The sequence below is a fragment of the Lates calcarifer genome, linkage group LG20 (genome assembly GCF_001640805.2).
Source record: "Lates calcarifer isolate ASB-BC8 linkage group LG20, TLL_Latcal_v3, whole genome shotgun sequence".
NCBI lineage: Eukaryota > Metazoa > Chordata > Actinopteri > Centropomidae > Lates > Lates calcarifer.
The window spans coordinates 7623577-7639908 of record NC_066852.1 but is presented as its reverse complement, the minus strand read 5'-3'; the positions used below and the strand labels follow the sequence as shown (position 1 = coordinate 7639908).

Sequence of the window (16332 nt, the reverse complement as noted above, 5' to 3'; positions counted from 1 at the left end):
TTAAGGTGAAATGTTATGCTGAGGGGCATTCATGACTCATTGTATCAAGACAACATGTTTCATGCTTTAGCTTTAAAAATGCCTCAGTATTACAGTGTTTTGAATGCCGCCTAGGTTCCTTTGACAGTAAAGAATATTATCTGTCTAGGTGCCAAACTTTGCTCTGACAGTGCTGCTACTTCCCTGTGTACCTACTGCTGTGTACTTATCTCCCACCACCAGCTGCCAGCCACATCCTTAAAAAATCCACAAGTGATGGATCTTTACATTAGATTTTTCTTTCAAACCAGTAATTTCCAAACCTTCCAGTTTAGAGGTGTAATACTTAAGATTCCAATCTTGTTGATTTGGTGACACCAGTTGTCGCCATAGTAACAGCAAGCGCAGTATAATCCCACAGAAAACACTCCTTGAGCAGCTACTTGTCAGAAATACAATAGCAATGCACAGTAAAATTGGTAACCTTCAGAGAAAGTTAAAAAAACATTCACTGATCAAAAAAATGCTTGTTTGGTGCATTTCTGAAGAATGACTGTGGCTAGTGCCGTACACTGTAACATTTCTTGTGTCTGCTTCACAGTAAAAGCCCTTTGACTGTCAAACGCTCAATGTGAAGCAGAAGCAGTGTGTTTATTTGTATTAGCAGTGACTTAATACACCTCTGACACAATGTTAAGACAATAAACAGAGAGGCTGATATCAGTGAGTGAAATTGCACCAGGTTGTTTCCTGTGAATCCCCCGTGCTTAAGTAGGCAATCTGAATCCTGCGTGAGAATGGCACACTGTACAGCTATATGTTGAAGGGCTACTGCAGATAAAATGCAAACCATATCAAAAATTAGATTTCATTAAAATCTTAAGGATTATTACATTAACTGTTGAAAGATTTTGGAAGTGAATCTCACCATCTGCAGGGTGTTTTGTAAGAAAGCTCCCCAGTCCCTGAGCCCTGTCCACTGGAACACTTCTAATGCAGCTCATCTTCCTTTTCCAACTGTTTTCTTTCTGATGTCTCCCCCCATTTTCCCATCCTGGAAGCTGTTCTATGGTCCAGCCCCAGGATCAATACGTGGAGACCGAGGCCATCAAGTCTAGTAATGACATACTAGAAAAGCAGAGCAGAGAGGGACATTAACAAATGCTCGCTCGCACACCCACCCACCCAGCCAGTCTGTTTGTTGAACCATTTCTCTCCCTTCTTCACATTCAAATATATGATAGACGCAGAGAAAGAGAATGGAAGCATAACAAGCTGACAGGCTGTAGGTTTATATATATATCTGTGTGTGTCAAGTCAATACGCATATGGTTTCTGTGCTCATGTGCTCATATGTATGCATTATGCATGTTAGTTTATGGTAGTATTTGCATTCTCTGATGGATGTAGGCCTGTTCTATAAGCAAGCTGATGGGCTCACTGTGCAACTCCCATATGTCTGTGCAGTCAAATGTTTCTGCCGAGGAGTGGCCCTTTTTATAAGCCTCTGTTTATGGGCTCTGAGAGGCCACCGCTTGCCAATAATTGGCATCTGGATTGCTCTGTAAGTATTTGGTGAGCCAGCCGAGACCAGCTGAGTCCAGCGGTGCTATGGAAAGGTCAGATCGCTGCTGATTCGGCCGGAGATTGCAGAATGACAGGGAAAGGAAAGCATATGGGAGAAGAGAGAGAAGAAAGATGATTAGGATGAGAAGAACTATTGTAAAAGAGAAAATAGGAGGGGAAGATAGAGAGCAGAGTAAGGGAATGAAGGAAAGTATGAATTGAAGGATGAAGGCTAGGAAATGTGCATAAGGAAGGACACGAGAGGAGAGGAAAAGGAAGGAAGGAATGGGAAAAGAAAGAATGAAAACTACAGAATCAAAGGTTAAAGAAGTGAGAGAGAATACTAAAGGAGGATGGGAATTCAGTAGAACTATTGCAGTAATGCAAGATGATTTTAAGAAGGAAGTGTAAAGATGTAGCCAACAGAGCATCGTATAACATGGAAGTTATATGGATGTACAGATGGAAGTACAGGCTTGATCTTGTCACTGCTCCTCCATAGGGTAGAGGAAGTGCTTATGCTGACTAACATTATTTTGTTTTTCTCTCCCCTCCACCTTTTCTCTCTCACTAGTGATCCTGAGTCCTTTCGGCCTGAATGGGACACTGACTGGCCAGTCGTTCAAGATGTCAGACCCACCCACTCAGAAGCTAATCGAGGAGTGGAACCAGTTCTATCCCATTGGCCCCAGCGCCAAGGAGGGTGTGTCTGAGGACAAGGTGGAGGACATGGACTGGGAAGATGACTCTCTGGCCTCTGTGGAGGTTCTTGTCGGTCAGTTAAAAAAAAAAGAAAATCTAAATCAAAAAGCTTTATCTCTATGACATTACCTAATTGAAATGTGGAGTTGAATTCATTGGTTTAATCTCTTTGGTTCCTGTACGTCCTGCCTGTGTGTGTACAGGTGGTGTGCGGATGGTGTACCCAGCCTGCCTGGTGCTGGTGCCCCAGTCAGACATCCCTGTTGTGGCCCCTGTGGGGTCCTCCCACTGCACTGCCGTCTACTCGGGTGGCCACCAAGTGCCTGCTTCCCAGCGAGAGCCTGCCATTTCTCTGGTGACCCTCACCCCTCCCACATCACCTGAGGAGGCGCAGACAGGTAGTGATGAACACAGTGTAGATTTATAACACAGGAGAATAAAGACTCCACTGAAGTCTTAAGGCCAGGGCTTGCTCTTGAAACGATCTAATATCATTAAGTTGGTCATTGGTCTGTCAATCATGTTCTCTTCTTCTCCAGTGGACTCTCACTCGGCCCAGAAGTGGGTTAAGATGCCTTCATCATCTGATGTATTCAGCGTGGACAGAACAAGTCACCATGGAGGCAAGATTCCACGCCGGCTAGCCAGTCAGGTGGTGGAACGTGTCTGGCAAGAGTGCAATATCAACCGAGCCCAGAACAAGTAAGTCTGTTATTGTGTCTAGAAAGCAGCACAGATTGATTAACCATGCTGTAAATGAAAATGACCAGAACCCAAAATATTGTCTTTGTGTATTGATTGGGGCAGAGGCAGATTAAAGAAGCTTTGAGAGATCCCTGTGTCCCCTTTATGGGCCTGGGAAAACAGTGAAAGCAACCTATCAGTTATTTATCTTATCATCTATCTATTATTGTCTTCTAAAGCATCAGAGCTGATTGCATCAAAGGTGCTTTAAATCAACAATCACCCTATTCCAGTTTAAGTGGACTCCAATTTGAATAAAATATTTCAGTATTAGGCTGTGTGTTCAGAATTAGAAAATATAATTTCGATTAATATGGTCCCACTAAAGACAAATCTGGATAAATGTAAATTGATAAATCTCACTTTAATACCAGAGGAAAATTCATACCATTAAAGTGGTTGTTTCTCCACAATTTAATTATATCAATATGATGATACCTATAACCATTTCTGAGGGGATCTTTATACAACATGATTGTCTGATTAAGGCAATGATCAGTTTGAAAGAACTGTTTGCCTCAAGAGATAAGGGAGAACTAGCACTCCCAAACATGGTACATAGTATTTGAAATTAATAAATGTCGACGCAAGAATTAAGTTAATCCGTCATAAAATAGTGCATTGTGATAATATTTAACACGCCTAAAATAGTTTAAATTGGGCTCAAAGTGTCACACCACGGTGTTTTCCTTGGTATTGCCTTTTTTGGAAAGAAGTACAAAAAAACTTGATGAATGGATCAAACTACCTCTACCAGAGTCCCCACAGCTGTGTCTGATAGGGAATAAAACTTTCATGCCACCAGGGCTTACTAAAGCAGAGTTTGGCCAAAGCAGTAACAGGTTTTATTGTAGCATTCAGGCTTATTTTATGTAACTGGAAGAGCCCACATGGGCCAGATTGTACAGAGTGGATTAAAGTTATGATGGAGACTGCTTCTTTTGAAAATTTGATTTCCAGGGTAAATAACGTCCATGGTTAAACCACCCAAACCTGGCATCATTTTCTTTCTGACATACATTAAAGGTGCAGCATCTTCGAGTGAATACAGGGTACTTACTGGTTACAGAATATAAACATGGCACAGAATATGGCACGGTTTTGTTTTCATTTTTTGAGACTGCCTTTTTTTATGCTCAAATAATTTCTGACTGAGGAGAGGCTGACTGGATAAGCTGTTTTCTCTATGAACACTCCTCTACTAACATTTTTTCTCCTTGAAAAAAAGAAGTTGCAGGTTTAACAGATAAATGGCTGTGCAGTAGTGTTCAAGTACTTGAGTACTTGAAAAGTTGAGAATTTCATTTTCAGGTTTGAAAAGCACAACTGCAGCTGGCTTAAACTGGCAAGATTCTGTTTTTTTTTTTTTTGTTTTTTTTTAAGAAACTTTGTGTGTGATAACTCGTTTCTGTGTTTTGCATAGGCAGTTAAGTTGGTCAAAACTTAAGGACCCTTCTCTCAGACTGGTGACCTAACAGCATAGTTACCTTTAAAAGTTTTTTTCCCAGCACCCTCTGACTGCACTTCTGTAACATACAGCATATACTACATTTATGCCTTTTCAAACCATTTTTGCATTATGTTTTATTATTCATACATAAACCAGAAAAAATCATTGGAGATAATAACATGGAAATAATGATCTATATCTAATTAAAGCAAGCGTGTGCTTGCAGTATTGTCCCTTGGTCTTTTGTTTTATTCAACATCAGTGAATCTGACACATTGGGAGCACCCCAGGATCTGTTGCCCCTTGACCAAGCACAGAATGTCGGCTGTAGTTAGCTTTTGGCTTGTCAGCCAAAAAATTATTGCTGCAAGCAAGGCTATGAAATCAGCCTCAGCACAAAGCTTTTACCAATCGCCACCGTATACCAAAGAAACATGAGGCAGTACACTTTTGAGGATTTGTTTTTTGAAAAAGGAGGATGGGTCCCTTCACATCAGTGACACTGCATGAAAAAGAGCTGAGGAAGTGGCTAGACTCTAGTCAAAATTCACCCTCAGAAGAATTATATTTAAAAGTGTTGTTTTCTTCCTCAGGCGGAAGTTCTCAGCTGCAACCAATGGTACCTGTGAGGAGGAGCTGACTGAGAAAGTGGGATCCTGGGATTTTGTGGAGCCTTCAGAGAGGTCATACTGCAGCTGTTCAAGGTCAGTCACTTTCCACGTGGTGTACAGTATGTGCAGGTATTGCTCATATGTGTGCACTCAAAGACATTTTAAGGAGGTTATACAGAGTCTATGGAGCTTTGAATACAGGCACAGAGGACCTTAGTCAGCAAAATACCTGCAAGTTATATCCATGTTTATACTTTGACAAGCATATTATTCTTCATATTTTTCAATTTATCACTGTTTTGTGAAAGTGACAGCTCTGCTGGGGCTGAAACCTCTGCTGTGGACCGTGTGTTTCTCCAAGTCAGACATTTTTATTCCTGCACTAATGAGAATAATTTGAGGGAGAAAGAATAGTTTAACCTCTGATAGAGTGCATAAGGGATACTGCAGTGGTAAAAAGCGCATGCTCCCAATGTTGACAAACGAGCTCAAAACACATTGAATAAGTTAATATGTGTGTACTTAAATGTCATTGTCTTTTTATGTCCTGCAAGGACTGTCCATGGTGTGCAGGGCAAAAGTTGTCGTTGTGGCATCTGTGACTCTAGACACATTCTGAACATGATAACTCAAGAACAGCACATGGTAGAAACTTCGTAGGCAACCCAGAGGGAGTAGATGATCTGATTAAATTGCAGCATGCCTTGCTGCATGAATGTGCATATTAATGTGGTAAAACAGATCTTTTCTGAAACTTCTTGATTGCAAACTACTCGTACTGTGAGCATATGTGTTCTTTTGTCATGGAGATCATGGCGGGACATAAGGCAATCCAAGTGCCTCTTGTTTTATCTACTAGGACAGATGGGCACAATTACACTTGATGCATATTGTCAGTAGGGACACATAGACCAGGAGAGGCTACAATGAGCATGAACCCTCTCTGAATTATAATGCAAGCACCCACACAGAATACACTAATACGCTCATCGCATGTCAGCATATCATTTGTTGTCTTACACCGTAATGTTAATAATATTCTTGCTGCATGTGCTTATATGTGCACCACTTGATTATTTCGAGCTTATGGCTTTTTCTAAACTCAGCCTCATGAAAAATTTGATTTCAGTGGTACGTTTATTATCTTGTCTATCACTTTTAAGTTTAATGATGGTCTTTGGAGCCTCTTTCTTTAATTAAACAGCAAATCAGCTGTCAGCTCATCATCTGTCTCGACCACAGCTAGAACCAGCTGCTTTACTCGCGTGTGCTGTTCACAGCAGTCTGCAAAGTCCATCAGTGAGCTGGATGCCTGGATGCTTGACTGGTCCCTACAATCAGAACCTGAACCCATTGAATTGATTCATTGACTGAAAGAAAATTCAGATTCATGGTGTATTTGGTAACGTGACTTTTTTGTGTGTGTTATATGGCAGAATCCATACAAGTTTGGGCATGTCCCGTAAGGGGAATCCTTTGCACCAGGATTTTTTTTCCAACTAGGGAGAGGAGAGCCGATTTGGACCGCAGTCGAGAGTAAAGTGGATTGGGCCAGTCAGCTGGAGCATGTTAATTTGTTGGAAGCCACCCAGCACTTTGGCGACACAGAAATGGGAAGCTCTGTGCATTGCCAGTTTTAATGACCATTAGCTTTGTTCAGTAGATGGAAGCCTTCCATGTGTCTATTTATCTTGACATCTAATAGTCAGGACATAAGTAAGCCCCATCAGTTAAAGAGACACAGGAAATGTATAGGTTTTTGAGAGGATGCATTTTATTTATGTCATGTGTTTGTGTGACTAATCAAGAAAATTATACATGTGTTGCAGTCTTACACACATGTAACTTAATTGTTGCCTGGATTAAGTGTTTCTTGCTTGTTGATTTGAGATGAATTAGCTGCCATGTTGCAGGTGAGAGTAATTGAGGTAATTGATGTTTTCTAGAAGAAGCAGATGTAGGGTGTAGGGGGAGACTTTACATAACCCGCACAAGGTCTTTGCACGTCTCAAAAATAAAAAATCCTCAGTGCGTGTCTTCATGTCTTGACAGGTTACCTCTGTTTCTGCTGCCATTCTTCTGTGTGTCATTGGTCTAACATAGTCTCACCATATTTTCCTGTCTTGTCTTCCTCCCTGCAGATACAAATCAGTGAAGCAGCGAACAGGCAGCACCCCAGGCCAAGCTCAGTCAGCAGGTCAGCCTTCCCAGCCTCCTACCAAGCACAAAGCTGGAGGAGAGAAGCCAGAGAAAGGTGACAAGCAGCAGAAAAGACCCCAGACACCCTTCCATCATCGGAGCCTGACCAGCGATGAGGCCTCGATAGAGACAGAGACCACAGCAGGTCAAAGGTTGGCAATGAGAGGCCAGGATGGAGGAAGATTCCCTAGTATTCGCTCTGCAGATGTGTCCGCCATCCAAAAAGCCCCCCAGCTCCACAGTGGGGGGGTCAGCGCTGGGCCATCAGAACAGGCCAATTCCCCGCAACCCCCGCCTCTTAGCCCCCACCCTTGCGAACGTGGCGAGGAGTCGGGCGAGGGCATGAAGAACCCTTCAACCCCCAACAGCCAACACTTTTACCAGCCACCCCCAGAGCCCTGCCTGGTTGGAGTGAAGGGCGGTGGTGAGGAGCTCGGAGGGCCAGAGGGTCTGAATCAGCACTTCCACTCTCATCACCCCCAACCTCATCCTGGAGTCTCAGTCTACTCAGAGCCTCCTGAGCCCACTGTGTACGTTGGTGCAGCGGTCAACCTGGAGGAGGACAGCTCCCATGCTCCATGGCGGTTATTCAACCTACCCCGCAGGAAAGAAGCCGAGCTGCCCACACCACTACTGCCAGGGGACAAGCTGAGAGACGAGGCCTCTGCGTCACAGGATAACCTGGTGTCGGTTACAGAGTGAGTTACACCTGCTAGTTAATAATCACTGTTTGATACCCTATCTCTCGCTGTCTTAATCTCTGACACATACATACAGATGCACACACATATATACACAGGAATAAAGGCTTTAGCCATTTGTAGACTGACTAAGCCGTTAGGCATCCAAGCCCTCCCACCTTACCCCCCCCCTTACAGTGTGGCCCTGGGCTGCTTTGGAACACTTTCAATAGTCCAGAAAAATTGTTTAGAAAGAGTAATGATGCCAAACCCACCTTCTCCCTGCTTCTCATTCTCTCTCTCTCAGATCCCCCACCTCACTCCACCTCTCTCATCCCTCAGCTTCAGAATGTTCGGTATAGTGCTTAGCTGCACACAGCATGTTAATCTCCTGCTATTTGCCCTTTTGACATCATACATCACCAATGTGCAGGGCCAGCACTACTCATTGATCCTACACACAAACATGCACACACACACACCAGAGCTAGGAGAGAGGAAGAGTAATGGCAGGGTTAGATAAAGATAAACCTCTGCTATTGTAGTAGAGTTGAAGCTGATAGAAATACTGTCTGCTGGCTATCAGTTTGGCAGACACTGGAGAGAGACTTGCATCAAGAGGAAGGTGGTAGCAAGGAGGAGGATCACAGATGGGCAGAGTAAGGGGGCTTGTCCAGTGTGAAGGCAGGCAGGGTGACCAACAGAGGCCGTAGGGTGACTGTAGTGGGAATTATCGGTGAGGTTATGCAATCCCAAGGGGCCAGCCTCTTGTATGGACTATTCTAGTGAGCTGTAATCCTTCCAGCCACAGCTCTGAATGGCGGCTAATCTCTGGCCCAGGCCACTGCACACCATCACCTCACATCAGAGCTGGACAGGCATGACGAGAGGACAGAAGTACAGAGAAATGTAGGAGGCAGTGAAGGGGAGGGATAACACATAAGTTGGGTCAGCCCCTCCTCTTCTGCCATGCAGCCAGTGGTTTCCTTCTTTCCCTCCCTCCCTTCCACCCTACCCGTTCTTTTGCACATGAGGAACAAGTAGGCCACAGTCACAATGACATAAGAGATTTTGATGAGCCATGTCACCGCAACAGGTGATAAATGTGTGTGTCTGTAAGTGTTTGAGCAGTCAGTGCTGCAGTCACCATGTTTCCCTAAATCTGCCAGAGAGGTGATTGTCTGACAACAAACATGATGCATTGGTTCTGTTGCATGACAGCTGTCAGAATTGTTTTCAATTGCTGCCATTTCTGTGACTGCAGATTACTATGCCGACAACACTGATACATGATATCAGGTCAAAACAGAGCAGTTTAGGAAATGTTCCAATAGCTAAAATTTGATACAGAGAATCATTTTAAGTAGTTTGTTTTTGCATTTTTCTATTAATGAACAGCTCATTACCAGGCTGCTTACTTACCAGGCTGGTACTGTATAATGGTCCATAATTAAAGTATAGCTCTCAGAGTTCACATTAGGAATGAATAGGTGATATCTATTGTTTGGGAATTGTAAATCCCTGATGGTCATCTAATGTTGCTCTAGAGTCCCCCCACCTAAACATTTGTCTCTTCCCAGGGTGATGTCCACATCTAAATGGCCACTAAAGGTATCAGAAGAACGCGTTCAGATGTATCGAGCCAGGAGAACCCAGTATTTATCTGCTGCCATAACTGATGGAGATCATGAGCCGGAGGTAGACCCCTACGCCTTCGAGGAAGGTGATGTCAAGTTCACATTCTCCAACAAGAGGGATAAGGCAGGCGGGGAGCGGGAGCCGGGAAAGAAACATAAGGTAAGGCAAGCCGAGTTGAGGAGTGAGGAATGTGTCTTAGCTGGAATATCACTTGTCCAGGCCTTGCTGTACTTAATAGATGTATTGTACCTTGTTAAAATTGTATGAACCTCCTGACGTTTTGCTCATTGCCCAGGACAAGTGCATCAGATAGACCTAGATAAAAAGGAAGGTCATGGTACAACTATTACATTTTGTCTTACATGTGGTTCATCAATGAATGGTTACGTATACAGGAAAATAGAAAACAGGTTGTGCAACATGTTTCCATAATAACAAACAGCAGTACCTATCCTTATTGGTAAACACTGATTTTACTCCTAAACATTTCACTGCATCTTCCACAACCAGTGCTCCACACCAACTATGCTACATGCAACTTATTTTAACATACTGAGATCTTTTATTGCACCCATACACTTTAAATATTTATTCTCTGGTGTGTGGTGTAATTTTTTTAGAGTTAAAATGATTTTTTTTATTTTATTTTATCATTGTCATCATCATTTTGTCATGTATCATTGTGGCTTCTGTCTGTTTTTTCAGAACAAAACTCTGGGACTGCAACTCAAGAATTTATACTTAAGACTATAAATACACCAATTAAGGGTAGATTATCTGACTAGATTTTAAACCCCATGATGCAGTTTAGATGAATCACTGAGTGGTGTATCTCTTATTATGTTAGGATATTTATATAGACTACAAATGGTAAATGAGCTGCACTTACATTGCACTTTTCTAGTTATATTGACCACTATTATGCAGCTCTGGATGTGTGGAGTTTGGAAGAAGTAGGCATTTAAGAGGCAGGAGGGTCTAATGAAAGATAGTATCCAGCTGCATTATGAGAAATGCAGCAACCAGTGTTTTTGGAGTTGTTTCATTGTGATTAGTTGACCTGAAAAACAGCCCATTCTGACATTTTATCAGCTGTTTTCAATCTAGTTTGCAGCCACACCCCATAGAATGTAATACAAAAAAGCAGTGACAGCAAAAAGGCTTAGTGGTTAATGCTTTCTAAAAGGCAGCATAGAGAGTAACCTCTTCAGCCGTGCCCCCCTCTCTAGTTGCCCAGGGTAAAAACGGGACAAGAGGGCTGATTTTAAGATCAGGGAGCAGGCAAGGTAGAAAATAGGCCATCAGCATCCTCAGCAATACTGCACTAAAAATAACAGAGCGACCGCTTTCTGCATACATCCGCTTTCACTGACCAAGTCTCAATGAACAGGAAGCCATCCTTGAATCCCCATTGTTAGTTGAGCCCACAGGAACACCAAATAGTTAGCCTGTCCAATTTCCTTTAGTTGTTATGGTTTTCCTATTTGATCTGCCCTCTCACTCCTTCCCCTTCTCACTGTATTCCTCTGCCTCTGCCTCTGGGGTTGTTGGCCCCAATTCTAGAGAAGGGCCACCTGTTAGCTGTGAGTCGCCCCTAGCATGGAAAGGGAGAGTCGATGTCTGTATGTGTCCTGGTCTGCATGTTTGCAGCAGGCTTCATGGAGTCTGGAGTCTAACCACAGCAACAAACCTGGCTCACTGAGCCATTAAGCTTAAAAAGGGCACTCAAATATTTTCCTTCTCTCCTGTCTGGTGAAGACCCCGCTGTACACCCCCGGTCTGTGTTGGAATGTAAGGGTGAAGGCAGCTCTCACTGGAGTGGAGAGTCCCCAAAGAGCAGTCTGTGCAATGGAGCCCTACCACGGTCTGTCTGCTTTATGTGCAGTGTGCATCAACCACATGCTTGTCAGTGTGTATGCACAGACATAGATTCCCTTTCCTCTCTGATTTGTACTTAAACTAATAATTCCATAGCATTAGAGGATCTTTGTCATTCTCTGAAGCTGAAAGAAACTTAACCTCCTACCTGACTGGTGTGGTATACAAACCTGGAACACCAAGAGAATTTCCTCTTGTCTATCAAGATAAAGGATTAGGATTCCAGTTATTATTCTGAACCACTGCTCCTCTTTTCTGTGAGTGGGTTTTGGAGCTCGTCAAATGGTTACAACATCTTTGTTATTTGTTTCTCATCAGACCACTAAACCACTTACTGGTACCCACTGTAGATCTAATATGAACTGTATGTGAGCGTCTCTAATCATCAGACTGTGGAATCTTCAAACTGGAAATTTATTGACTCTGCTGCTGGCCATATGGCACATGTGCTATGATGGAGTATCATCTGATCACCATACCACTGCACAGAAGTTGTGCACCTATATCGGTGTCTGCTGAATCAAGTATAAGATACATACATGGAAAAAACCTCAGATAAATGCAGGCAGCCTTGGAGTCGGACAAGCTTTTGCAATATGTAAAAACTCCACACATACACACTTTCCCACCCAAGGCCAGGTTATTGATAAGGGGTTAAGGCATCATTACCACCTATAGATTGTGGCCTTGGTGCGGATGCTGTGCTCTGCTGTAGATTGGTCCTTTAAGGGAGACAGATTAAAGCCTGCGTTACTCAGAGAAAAGCCCTGGAGTGTAATGAAATCAATGGCTAAGACATAACATTCCTGTTCCCCAGCAAGAACTGCTCAGCACACAGTGTACACACAACTTGTCATAAGCAGCACGCACAGCACGCACGCACACACACACACACACACACACACACACACACACATATACACACATACACGCACGCACACAGAAGGCCAGCCCTCCCAGATATTGATGTCTGGGTGGGAGCCTAAGAGGCCATTCCTTGGATCATGATTTCACTGTGATCCACACTGGAAATCTCATTTGCCACAGCTGAGGCAAACAGTCCCTTTTCTTGGTTCTTCTGTTTTTGTCCAATTTTCTCTTTTGTTATATTTTGTACTATCACACTAAGTGTTTGATTGCAGATGTTATTTTTGTGTATTTCGGTATTCTCTTTTGTGATTCATCCTAACTCAGGTCCAGTCAAATTTATTTGCACAGTTCTTTATCACAGTTACAAGCTTTAAGAATTTCACCCACCCACATTTTAACACAGTAACGAAACAGACTATCCACTCATGGGCCCTTATTAAGAACTTGGAAAAGCTTCATCCACATGGGAATGTGTTTTTATAAACAATTTGTGTCTGGATTGTACATTCTGAGCACTGTTTAATCAAATATTCACAGTTTGATAGATGTTTCTGGCTGTATGGGTATGTGTGGCTGTTTGTTCCTCCTCCTGACCTTCTCATCTCTCTCTTCCCTCACAGGGTGAAGATGGAGGAACGGGTCCGTCAGATGGTAAGGAGTGCCTTTGCTAACAACCCCCTCAGTTTTTTCTGTGACTTAGCTTCTGTTGCATAAACATACGTAGTTGTACTCCCACCTTCAGAAAACCTAGATAGTGAAGCCAGATGGTATATGTTGCATCTTTGTGGTCATTCAGATCTGAGGAAGAAGCATACTGAATAAAACTCGTCAGTTACACTTTAGTCCAGTCTCTCCAATATGTCAATAAAAACTACATTCATTCACTAAATAAGGAGCATTCCTTCTCAAGTTATTTTTAATTTAAATCTCATAGAACAGAGTCGTCATACCACATGTGTTTCAATAATTGAATTTAGAAGAAAATCTTTTTTTCTGGCTTGATTGAATAGAGAGTGAGTTGAGGCCAATTCGGATAGTCCATTAGCATTAACAATCATAGCATAACCCAAAGCAAGATTTTTGCCTTTCATTGATTTCCCAATCAACCAGAATCTACTTGTAGACATGAACAGTTGGAAGGCTGATATTTTGTATTAACATTAGTTATGTATGTGTGGGTACAGATGCTCAGCGGGCGGCAGCTCACAACCGCATGGCTTCCACCAGCCTGATCCATGAGACAGACCTGGTAGTGTCCATCAACGACCTGGACAACCTCTTCAACTCAGACGAGGATGATCTGGCGGTTAGTAGAGACCTTGGCTCACGCTGCAGTCAGTATTTCATTACACAGGTTGTGGTCTGGCACAGTATATGTGTGGGTGTATGTGTGCGTATGAGTGTGGCATTCATATGCCAGAGCAGCTCCTCCACTATGCCCATCATTAGCTGACAACTCTCAATACCCACTTCACTTACTCTAAGAAGATGTGTTATACTGACGTTCAGGCCCCACAGGTGTGAGAAAAATAACACAAATGGATTTAGAGCAGTATTATTAACTGACACCTTGAGTTACCAAAATGGTCAGGTGTTTACATGCTTTATTTTTTGTCCACAGTCTTGTACCAGGCGACCGGTAAATGGAACCGATGAGAAATTTGGCAACAAGGAACCAAAGCCATCCACTTTGGACCCTGTATCCTGCATCAGTATGTATCTCTACACCTGTCTCTACTGATGTCTGTCTCTCTTTTTCCTGAACACTGATGTGCCATGTCTCTTTAAACTACATGGATGGATTTGTCCTCAATTGCTAATCTAGAGTCAGATTTGTCATACCTGTGAACCCATTGAAAATTAGGAATGTTACACTGGGATTCTGAGAGAAGCCACTTCAGTTTAAAGTATTCCCCCTACTCACAATCTCAGCTAAGTGAAATGCCAATAGAGCCTTTAATCCACTAAATAAAATTAAGACGTTTACTACTCAGGCATCATTGATGCTCACACTTGGCTTTGCCACCTAGTGGTGAAGAATGTGACTGTAATTAACTTCACAGTGTTTGGCTCATTACTGGCAGCATGAACTCATTCTGTAGCTGTTGTCATGTTGTCTCCTTTTCTCCTTTGCTAATACCAGAGAGTTGACTTAAAGTTAACACCCAATTTGTTGTTTTGAACACAGTTAAACTAGGATTTTCTGTGGTATTTATTGTTAAGTTTGAGCCCAGGGACACTAATGTATAACTAAGGAAAATTTAAGGTCACTCTGTATTTTACTGTGAAGTAAATTGGTCTCAGACCAGCAATTTTCCTTTAGGTTTATGAACAGATAATTCACACTCCTAGACTCTTTTAACATGAAATGTATTTGTTAGCCCCCTGGATGCATTTTACATTTCCAGAGTTATAGACCTTAGAGATTCTCTTCATTTTCTCTGGACATCTTTGCATAGAGACTTTACACTAGGAAACTTGTCATTCTAGTGCAGACTTATCATATGTAAATGAGAGCAGTATTAAAGGAAGGCACGCCTTTCAACTTTGCATAAAGAGCTCTGTTGGATTCTGTAAATTTTCAGTAATAGACAGTGGAAAAAAAATGGTCGCAAACATGAAAAGGTAATTGTGACAAACTGTGTAAACATTTCATGAGATGTGAGTGAGATGTCTGTTTGACTTAGAGCATGTTTAATAAGTATTCATCTGTTTTGTATTTGCATGGTAGCTGCCTATAACAACAGCTGCTTGTCATATTTGGTTGCAGAACAAGGAAACATACGTCAGCAAGCATGTTGACAGAAACCGTAGTAACAAACAACAGACTTCCAACAGCTTAAATTTACACATCACACATTGTTGAGTCATCCACATGATGTGCATAGTTGTTATCTTAAGAAATGTCTCAGAGTGCTAGATTTAGGGCAATTAAAATACTGGAAGCAAAATGTAATTAAATGTATCTCATTATCAGCATGTTAAGCAGTGTAAGTCGGAATAGACTGACACTACTTCCACACTCATTCTTCTGCAAACACATTATGATCCTACATATTCTGATAATGCTTTGTTTGTCTCTCCCACCAGGCTCAGCAGACCTGCACCAGATGTTTCCCACACCTCCCTCACTGGAGCAGCACATCATGGGCTACTCACCCATGAACATGTGCAGCAAGGATTATGGCAGCATGGAGCCCCCCCCAGGCATGACCACACTGGATGGCACCTCATCTCTGGGGGGTCACTTTAAGATCGAGGTGGAGGAGAGCTTCTGCAGCCCCAAGCCATCTGAGATCAAGGTGGGTCTAGACTTAGTAAATCTGTCAGGTGTTATTGCAGTGCCGGTTACAACTGGCTAAACCAACTGGTGGAATTTACTGCGAGAGCCAGTGGATGTCATAAGTCAATGTAAATGATTTGTGGTGGATATATTTTATTCTGCATGGTCATTTTCATACAGGCCACATGGTCAAGGACTGTCCTTCAAATTAGCCAGTGATTGTTCCCCATGTCAACAAGCATCTGCCCAGCTGAAGTGCCCATGAGCAATAACTAAATCCCTATCAGTTTTTTCAGTCTTGCAGCAGTAGATCTGATGATAATATGAGGTCTAGGGAAGTTTTTGCCTCGCAGTCAACACATTACTACGCAGTTTTTCAAGAGTTATTCACATATTTTTAGATTCAAAGTGACTTGTACTTTCTGAGGATATCATTATCTCCATTGTCCATCATAAGTAAACCTCTATAAGTCTGCTAAGAAATCACTGAAAAATATGCTCCTTATAAATCCAGAACTTGCCTGAAAATCATAACTTTTTAAGCTTTCTTCAGTTTCAAAGTAATCCAGTGATAGTTGTCACAGAAATTGCTCATACCTAATTCCACATACTTTAAATAGTCTATAAAATCACCAGCACTTGTATTTCATTATCTGCAGCATGTTTAAACTCCAGACCGGAAAAACTCCAGTTTAAACATGGTGTGTTTTTATAGGTAATATTATTAAATTT

General features: G+C 42.4%; 1 protein-coding gene across 2 annotated transcripts in view; it reads left to right on the top strand.

Annotated features, from left to right (window-relative positions):
* med13a (mediator complex subunit 13a) overlaps positions 1-16332 on the top strand; it is a 70014-nt gene that overhangs the window by 39127 nt on the left and 14555 nt on the right. For both annotated transcript variants that reach the window (XM_051078399.1, XM_018691842.2), the window contains exons 5-14: positions 2120-2320; positions 2451-2645; positions 2787-2949; positions 5035-5145; positions 7194-7949; positions 9512-9728; positions 12938-12968; positions 13502-13623; positions 13939-14029; positions 15408-15619. In XM_051078399.1, coding sequence (XP_050934356.1) covers positions 2120-2320; positions 2451-2645; positions 2787-2949; positions 5035-5145; positions 7194-7949; positions 9512-9728; positions 12938-12968; positions 13502-13623; positions 13939-14029; positions 15408-15619 — 2099 coding nt within the window. The remainder of the gene's footprint in view (positions 1-2119; positions 2321-2450; positions 2646-2786; positions 2950-5034; positions 5146-7193; positions 7950-9511; positions 9729-12937; positions 12969-13501; positions 13624-13938; positions 14030-15407; positions 15620-16332) is intronic.